This window comes from Xenopus laevis, chromosome 5L (genome assembly GCF_017654675.1).
Source record: "Xenopus laevis strain J_2021 chromosome 5L, Xenopus_laevis_v10.1, whole genome shotgun sequence".
Taxonomy (NCBI): Eukaryota; Metazoa; Chordata; class Amphibia; order Anura; family Pipidae; genus Xenopus; species Xenopus laevis.
In genome coordinates, this window is record NC_054379.1 from 138,692,160 (window position 1) to 138,702,258 (window position 10,099).

General features: G+C 42.2%; 1 protein-coding gene across 3 annotated transcripts in view; it reads right to left on the minus strand.

Moving 5' to 3' along the window:
- agfg1.L (ArfGAP with FG repeats 1 L homeolog) overlaps nt 1-9,276 on the minus strand; it is a 71,677-nt gene extending 62,401 nt beyond the window's left edge. For 2 of the 3 annotated variants that reach the window (XM_018263939.2, XM_018263937.2), the window contains exon 1: nt 8,908-9,271. In XM_018263939.2, coding sequence (XP_018119428.1) covers nt 8,908-9,074 — 167 coding nt within the window. In that variant the 5' untranslated portion in view covers nt 9,075-9,271. Of the gene's footprint in view, nt 1-8,907 lie in introns of all 3 variants that reach the window. The other variant, XM_018263936.2, reaches the window with a different exon arrangement.
- Between the last annotated feature and the right edge of the window lie 823 nt (nt 9,277-10,099).

A 10,099-nucleotide genomic window follows, 5' to 3' on the forward strand; every position in this document is an offset into this window, starting at 1 on the left:
TTGTGTCGTGCCCTTTTTCAGACTGATCAAGTTCCTTTCTGCACAAACTGGGCCGGGTTTTAAAATGCAGCAGTGCTGGAGGTTAATCAGTAACCTCATTAACCGATGGACAAATGTGCCTAGCACAGGTTAGTGGCTTGTGTCTGTCAACAAGGCAGTTCTGCAGCAATTAGGTATATACTATAACGAACTGTAGGAGAAAATAACCGATTCCACCAAATGAATAACCATGGAAAGGCAAATATAGCTATTTCTAAAAGAAATAGGATCCATTATCCAGAATGCTTCAAATTACAGAAAGGCCGTCTCCCATAGACTCCGTTTTATCCAAATTTTCAAAAACAATTTCCTTTTTCTCTGTAAAAATAAAACAGTACCTTGTACTGGATCCAAACTAACATATTATTACTCCTTATTGGAGGCAAAACCATCCTATTGGGTTATTTAAAGTTTACATGATTTTCTAGTAGATTACGGAAAGATCCTTTATCCGGAAAACCCCTGGTCCCGAGCATTCTGGATAACAGGTCCCATACCTGTATTCGCTATGTATTTTAATAGCACGCCGAGGTCTAAAGTATTAGATGAGCATGGTCACATGTCTACTAATCTGTGAAGTGGGAAATCCATCGCCCTTATCAATATATTTGCATGAAAACAGCAAGAATTTGTAGCATTGCAAAAAGACTGAGTGGTATTCTAAGACAATGATCTTTTGGTTTGTATGGTCTTGTATAATTCCTATGACTTTCTACCACCCTGGATTTCAAATGGTGTCTGTGACCCCACAACCTAAAAGCAATTTAAATTCCAAAGTGGAGATCTGCAAACCAGACTTGAGGATTAACTGCAAATTGTCACAAAATGCCACAGTGCAAAAATGCCTCGATTAATTTCACTTAGTTTGGATCAATTATAAGGTTTTATTTTATTGTTTAGGGTTCAAGCACACAGGCAGATTTAGTCGCCTGGGACTAATCGCCTCTTCTGCGGGGCGACAATCTCCCCGAACTGCCTTCCCCCTGCCATAATGCGAAATCACCTGCGGCAATGCACAAGCGGTGCTACGTTTTCCTTAGTCGTCCAAGGTTTCCTCGTGAGGCAACTTCAGAAAACGAAGCGCTGCGTGTGCATTGCCGCAGGCGATTTTCATTTTAGCCGGTGGAGTGCAAGGGGAAGGCAGTTCAGGGAGATTGTCGCCCTGCAGAAGAGGCGATTAGTTGCTGGGGCGAATTAACCCCTCGAATCTGCTCGTGTGGACTGAACCTAAAGAGAAAAGGGAAATCATTTTGAAGAATTTGGATAAAATGGAGTCTATGGGAGACAGCCTTTCCATAATTTGAAGCATTCTGGACAACAGGTTTTTGGATCAACTGTACCCAGCTTGCACACTTATGTATTCCCAGCGCATAACTATGGTGGCTTAGTGTACCGTGAGCCTGTGTGAGCTACTGGGACCAGTAGTGGGATGGCAATTACTGTCAATGTTAATTTCATATTATTCCATCAGTCATTTCCGTTGTCACTGAAACCTCCTATCACATATTTTGACTGCAAAATAAGCCTCGCCACTGTCCTAAATTGGGTAGGACAGCACTTTTGAGCACAGATGCCAACATATTTCCTATTAACCAACCTGATGGATATGCTGAAATCTGGCATGTGGTCCGAGTAAAGGTGCATTAGTAGAGTAGAGTTGCATTGACAGCACACTCTCGGGGTGTTGCCAAAATTACAATAGAAGAGATATGCAACATAATTTTCAGCATTTTTCACATCTTATCATAATTATGTCCCAATGCAAATGCGGGGATCTCCTGCTACATTTGAGCCCTGTTTGTCCAAACTGCATGGGAACACAGATCCATGACACACAAATCACAAACAGCCAAAATGATTATATTGGTAAGATTACTGTTTCTTATATACACCAGTTAGATTACTGGTTTCTACCTTATATGCAGCAGTTAGATTACTAGTTTCTACCTTATATACACCAGTTAGATTACTGGTTGCTACCTTTTATACACCCGTTAGATTAATGGTTTCTACCTTATATACACCCGTTAGATTACTGGTTTCTACCTTATATACACCAGTTAGATTACTGGTTTCTACCTTATATACAGCAGTTAGATTACTGGTTTCTACTTTATATACACCAGTTAGATTACTGGTTTCTACCTTATATACAGCAGTTAGATTACTGGTTTCTGCCTTATATACACCAGTTAGATTACTGGTTTCTACTTTATACACACCAGTTAGATTATTTGTTTCTACCTTATATACACCAGTAGATTACCGGTTGCTACCTTATATACACCAGTTAGATTACTGGTTGCTACCTTTTATACACCCGTTAGATTAATGGTTTCTACCTTATATACAGCAGTTAGATTACTGGTTTCTACCTTATATACAGCAGTTGGATTACTGGTTTCTACCTTATATACACCAGTTAGATTACTGGTTTCTACCTTATATACAGCAGTTAGATTACTGGTTTCTACCTTATATACACCAGTTAGATTACTGGTTTCTACCTTATATACAGCAGTTAGATTACTGGTTTCTGCCTTATATACACCAGTTAGATTACTGGTTTCTACTTTATACACACCAGTTAGATTATTTGTTTCTACCTTATATACACCAGTAGATTACCGGTTGCTACCTTATATACACCAGTTAGATTACTGGTTTCTACCTTATATACAGCACCAAGTTAAAAAACAAACATGCAGATTATAGAAAGCCTCATTACACACAATCCTCTTGATTCACTGGCCAAGGCTACCCCACCCTCCTTGGTGACTGGTATGTTTCCCTTGCTTAAGGCTTCCCCTCTATTGTCAAACAAACAACACATATAAACCATGTTGCACTTATAGATCAATAAACAATACATTGTCCTTAATAGGAAATAATTAGCTACGTCCATCTGTACTACAAATGGAGGCACCACAAATGCAAAGTACATGAGTCCTGTGCCCAGTTTCTAACTAGGAAAACAATGTTTATAGTACGGCTAAATAAAAAAAGAAATGTCATTCTAAACAATGGGCCTCCTCTGTGTCGCAGAATAGCCAAGCCGAGGGTGTAACCAGTAAAAGCAAATTCCACTGCACAATATACCTAGCTTGAATTTTTACGTACAAATATATTTTTTAAAGGGCAATGGATACAAACATTTCTAGTGCTACAAAGCAGAAATGTATAAACATAAAGGAACAGTAAAATCAAAAAATGAAAGTGTTTTAAAGTAATAAAAATATAATGAAGTGTTGCTGTACAGCAATGGGGGCAGCCATTCAAAGGAGAAACGGATCAGGTTACACAGCAGATAAGCTCTGTAGTACATAGTGGTGCTATCGGTTATCCACTATTTAAACTGTGCCATATAGACTTTTTTCAATTTCTGCCATTGCTACACAGCAGCTTGTTTATATGAACTATAGAAGAGTTTCTGAAACAAACACATCACTTTTACTAGTGCAGGGCAACAGTACATGATATTTTTATTACTTTAAAACACTTTAATTTTTTGTTTTTACTGTTCCTTTAAAGGACAACATGATACGTAAATATGATGTATGTAGTTACTTAGGTCTGTGTGCCCTAGGTCTAATGTCTCCTACTTTCTGAGACCTCTAGATTTCTTCAATTCATGTAAAGGAGGTTTCCTAAAAGCCTCTTTTTTGAGAAAAACAGTGACTGGTTGTGTACATCTATACGCAATACCCTAGGGCCCTACATCAACTAAGCATGTCTCCTCTAGTAGCACTCTCCCAAAGAACATGTAGCATGCTTCAGATAGGTCATTTCAAGGAGGGAATTGCTATCATACATGTGAAGGAAGAAACTGCTGTCGCCCAAACCTTGCTCCATAAGGAGGGTAAATGGCAAGACAATGGATAGTTTACCACAAAGTTTAATACATTATTAGTATGGATAGAAAGTTATATTTTGCTGTTAATTGTTTTTAACTATTGTCGCCAAAGCTCTCTGTGTGATGTGCCAGTTATCGAATGTGCCATGTTTGGGGGTCATGCTATACCATCAGCCATAAATTATTTTCTAATCAGGAGTCCATACAGCTGATTTCTGTGAATCTAAGCCAGAGGGACACGCCCCAGTTCCAAAGGCAGCCAACACGCAAAAAGTTTATATCAAAAGATATATGTCCCAAGGCATATTGTTAATAAAAATAAATTATTTATTAGTATTCACATTAAAAGTTTGATACATACTCACCCCACTTGGCACACCTTGAGCGTTTCGTACCCTCCAGCACTTAGTCTTAGGTGTCTCTTAAAAATTTTTTAAGGTTACTGATCAAGTCATTCATTAATTGGGGATCTCTATCTATTTTTAACTAATCATGTATTAGCACTGCACTTTAATGAATGGAATTAACTTGTCAATGAATTAATTATCATTGGACACTTTATTAATTTTTAGTAATTTATTTATAATTAATTTAAGGTATATAATTAATTCATATTTACATATTTATTTCATCGCACTAAGCACTTTAATCTATCATTATGGGGCAATCTATAATTTGATTGCCCATTCCTTAAAGGTTGCACAGCTACAAGTCAGAGCCATTATCTAAAGCAGGGCTGTCCAACTAGCGGCCCGCGACCCCCCCTTATATGGCCCTCCACATCAAAGTCTGCGTGCTGTGTCTATTTACCATATGTAACATTTAAACCTCTATTGTTCATACCCCCACAGCCCTGTACTGTTCACACCTGAGACCCAGACTGAAACTGCCCACATTGTTCACCTGTTCCCACTTTATTCAAAATGCTAATGGGGCACCAGCACTGTGTCACTGTATGTAGTGCATATTAGACTGGTCCTGATTCCTGTCTCCTGCTGTGTTCTGCCTTCCCTATGCTCCCTGTGTGTCCCATACTCTGTCTGCCCTATGCTCCCTGTGTGTTATACTTTGGTATTTGTTCTGGGGGTTTGTTAGCAATTGAAAATTATTGTTAGTGGCCCCTAAGGTGTTTAATCATATGCTGGGGTACTGTATTATACACAGGGGAGGAGGAGGCATATGGATTTATGGGTATGTCTTATATGACTTAGCTTTTTTCACATATGAGTGGCATCCTTGCCAGGGCAGGCACAAGGTAGTTTGGCACCCTAGGCAAGAGCTTCAATGAGTGCCCCCCTGTCCTGCATTAACATTTCCCTCCTTACCATGATGGTTTTTAAATAAAGAGAGCAAGAAAGTGGAAAACATTTTTTAATTTATATTACTGCCCCCTGTACCTGTGCCAGCAAGCTCAGCAGCCATTCATTATACAGCCCTCCAGCAGCCATCATATTGCCCCCAATCTTTACCTGTGCCAGCAGCAGCCAAAAATAAATCTGATCACATCATATTGCCCCCAAGTATTTATGTACCTGTGCCAGCGCCCAGCAGCAACAGCAAACATATGGGCCCCAAATCTGTACCTGCCTGTGCCAGCAGGAAGCTTCACACTTTACAGAAATAGAAAGAATGTCTTCAGGTCAGTGCAACTGTGCAAGGCTGAGAGCAGCGAGAGCCACACTAAGCAGGCCGCCAGCTCTCTGCCTCTCTCTGTCACCCAACACATCAGTGACGTCATTGTCGCGTGTATGCACATCGCGGTGCACCGCACAGAAGGACCTATTACTTGCCGGCAAGAGGGAGAAGGTGAAGGAGATGAATTCCACCCAACTGGATGACCATGATTACTGAAACAAATTATTAAATAAACACTTGAAAAAAAAGAAAAAAAAATCCCCTTAAAAGTGTGCCACTCAATGATGGCGCCCCAGACAGCTGCCTACTCTGCCTACCCCTAGTTCCAGCACTGATCCCTGCAGTGAGCACCAACCATTTGGTTTTTTTGGTGTGCTATTAATTTGGACATGGTCTTGCGGTAACATGGGTGTGGTCTAAAACAGGGAGTGGCTAACACTGGCTTCCGTTATCGGCCCTCCACCATGTAGAAAAAAAAAAACCCGGCCCTCGGTGCCATAGAAGTTGGACAGCACTGATCTAAAGGGTAGATTATAAGTACACAATCAAGGGTATCCTCCTTTTGTTGTTGATATAGCTATCCCATCACACATGGAATCTATGGAGTGGACAGGCTAGGGGCATAAATAATCAGGTGTAAAGAATGTGATAGTGCTCCGATGGACACAAATGACAAAGAACCCCCAAACTCTTGTGCCATGGACATCTTGTGCAATTGACAATCACTATATAAGCCTAAACAACAAGAGCTAGTGTGCCTCCCCCAGTGATGACAAATAAAGGCACTCTGATCACTTTGGTTCTAAATGAGAGCACCACAGCAGTCAAAGGCCTGTATGTGCAACTGCCCTTAAAGGGGAACTATTGCGATAAATGAAAATTGAATATAAGCTTCATCAAACTGAAATAATACCTTTTCTAAATATAATCAATTAAAAATTCAGAACTGTTTCTGAAATATTCAAGTTACTCTTCACTGTACCCCTCTCCAGCATCAGCCTCTCTTCATTCGGTCTTCATGCAGGAGTTGGGAGTCTGATTTTGAATGACAGTTAAACCCAATATATCTTTTAGGGGAGCTCTGTTTGCCTAGATGTATTACCAGACACCATGTCTTTCTACATGCAGAATTTGTGCAAAAGGCAGTTATTTGGTTAGATTTTGTTTGTACTAAACTCAGCTATTTAAGTGAGCTCTAATTCATCTGCTAGGAAAGGAACACCCATCTGACACCCAACTTCTGCATGAAGACAGAATGAAGAGAAACAGATGCTGAGAGAGGGATAGTGAAGAGTAACTTGAATATTTCAGAAAATTTCAGAATTTTTTACTGATTGTATTTAAAAAGTTTCCTGCTTTTCCCATGAAGCACACATTTTGCCAACAATACTCTGTCAACATATTATAGAGCACATATTATACAGGTTCTCATTTCAGTGCATTGTCTTTTATCTCTCTGGGAACGTGAGCTACAATGTTCATTCACCTGCATCAGGTTTAGTTCCACATTCAGGGTTTCAGGATGGTGCCAGGGCAGGTCGGTATATCCCTGACATGCAAATATGCAATTCAAAACAAAGGAGCCCTAAAGTTGCAAACCAGTAGCCTAGGTTACCTTTCCTTCTGCAAACTACATTGGAATGTGATCTTCTCCCTGCCACGCTTTATAGTGGGTAATACCATAAAAGTTTTACACAAGGTCTAGATTCTCATCACAGTATATAATAAGAGGTTTGCCTTTAAACAGACAGCCAGTATATACAGAGAGGCACAAGCAATTGTGCCAGTGATACATAACTACTTTGCCTATTGTAAAGTTGCTTTTTGGGGGGTTTATTAGAACTAATGACATTAAGAACCATTCATGTACTTTTAATAATACAGACAATATCGGTGCACTTCATTTAGAAGGCAGTGTTCAAATATTTCAAAGGTAAGTGCCCTGTGATACTGTATTACAGCAGTAGAAATACAGACATATAATACAGTTGATTCATTAGTTTTTTTGGAGGAGGTGTATAGGGTTCAGGAATGACCCTGCTTTTACTGCCTTCTGCTCAAGCCCTAAGCTTTATATAGAGATGTTAGTAAAGCTGGCCATAGACGCAAAGATCTAATCGTACGAATCGAGGATTCGTACGATTTTCGGATTGTGTGTGGTGAGTCCCGACATATTACGTCCGGCAGAGATTGGTCGTTTGGTTGAGGTTAAAGCTGGCCATAGACGCAAAGATCTGAGCGTATGAATCGAGGATTCGTTCGATTTTCGGATCGGGTGTGGAGAGTCCCAACATTTTTCGTCCAGCGGAGACTCGAAGATCCGTTTGTTTGGCGTCATCGCCAAACGAGCGGATCTTTCCCCCGATATGCCACTAACGGCATGGCTATATCAGGGGTTATTCTAACGTTCAGCCGTATGGCTGAACGATCGAATTACGATACGCCAAGGGGCTCTGACGGGTCGGTTAAAAATCAAACCTTCCCGATCAATATCGATCGGGAAGACCCGTCTGAACCCCCCATACACGGGCAGATAAGTTCCAAACAACCGATATCGGCAGCTTTATCTGCCCGTGTATGGCCACGTTAAAAGATTTAACCGATTTAACCGATAATATCTCTGCATGTATTGCCGATCGTACAATTTTCAGTGGGAGACTGTCACTAGCTTTGTCAGACATAACTTTCGTACGATTGCTGTCAGGGGCAGAACATCGTCTGATCTGTTCTTTTACTACTTTATTTGGTCGGAATAGTTAGTGGCAGGTCGGGAGATGGGGGAAGTCCGATCGTACGTTGATTCGTATGATCGGATCTTTGCGTCTGTGCCCAGCAGATATGACAGCTCTCACCAGTAAATGCTGAGGATTGCAAGATCCTTACTACAGATGCCAACTTGCAACATGGGCGTTTATTCTCCAGAACTGTAGCCCCAGGCAGACACAGGAGTGCATACCAAAGAATCCCTAGCAGCCAAAGGTTGTCTGAGCATGCTGAGAGTTTAGTACAAATCCCCCCCTGTCATTGGCTTTCAGGGCAGCTATAAAGTTTCCATGAGCTGGGGCTAATGAGCTGTGCATGCCTCTATACAAACAATGCTGAACCCACTGCTCATCAGGCTAGCAACATGTTATGGGCTTTTAAAGGGCCGATGTGTCACTCGCTGATCATTCTGCAAGACTTGGTCTAGTACCACTGCAGTTATGGGCAACTAGTCCCGGCATGCAATGACAGTTGCAGGTTTAAATCCCTCTCTGTAACACTGCAGAGGAACAGGACTACCCATCAGCTCAGATATCCCAGCCGACCCCCCGACACGCAGCCCCCGTCCCTATACATGGCCAAACTGTCAGCTAGCGGTATGTGGGCCGGCTACTCACAGGATTCCGGAACAGGACGTGCACACGAAGGCCCCCGTAGTCATATTGGCGTATGTCGGGCCGCGCTGATCGCAGTCAAAACATTTGCGATTATGCGGGAGGCTGGTCATCTCCCGAAGCATTTTGAGATGCTTCTCCTCTTGCTTTCGCTTCGCGCTGGCCGCCATCCTGGAGGGCAACTCACACCGGGAAACACCGGGCGGCACCAAGCGGGCACAGCCAAGGGCCAGTGACGTGAGAGAGGGGGCGGGATTGACGTGACGTCTGACGCTAGGGCGGGACCGGGCGACAGTGAGATGATGGACAGGAATGAGGCGGGGCCTGAAAGTTCTCTATTGAAAGTGGTGGCAGCAGCGGTAAAGGGCGCGGTGATGCTGAGCAATTTGTGGGCGGAGCCGGCTGGAGTATTTGGTTTGGTGAGCGAAAGTGCCGGAAGAAGATTGGTCCGTTTCCGGATTCTAATAGACGTTGCCTAGCAACACGTTGGCGAGCTTCTCGGTTACTGGGGGTGACGGGAGTCTTATGACCGGAAAAGACGTGGTGCTTTCTAAAGAAAACGCATATTGAGTCACCAGGGCTAAATCATCTGTAGCGACTGTGCGTCTTAATGCAGGGCTGGCCCAAAGTTTATAGTAGTGCTGCTGACATGGAGCTCCTCGTGTTGTGTGTTCCACATGTTGCTACACTTACAGTAAAGGTGGTCAGTGTCCGACTGGTCTACCCGGGATACCAGGAAAACTCACGGTGGCCCCTCCTGCTTCTAAACATTTATTTCATGGCAATTCCTTATTTCCTTAACAAAAAAGGCTAAATAGATGTAATAATAGATTATAGTATGTAAAGAAAAGAAGAGAATTGAGGTTGAGTGAGGAGAGGCAGAAAACAGTACTAAGACTGGACCCCTGATCTAAGGTTTTTTTGGTGGGCCCCTGGTGTCCTATTCCGACACTGAAGATGGCCGTTCATTGAAAGATCCACTTGTTTTGTGAGGTGGGCGATATCGGGGTGATCCGATCACAAGGAATTGCATCACAGCAACGGGTATCAGCGCTGCGCAATATGTTGGCGCTCTAATAATACACGTTGTCAGACTGGGACGCCAGGGGCCCACCACAAAATCTTAGACTGAAGGCCCACCCTTTATTCTCCTAGTATATTTTCTCTACATACTACACTCTATTCTTCCATTATT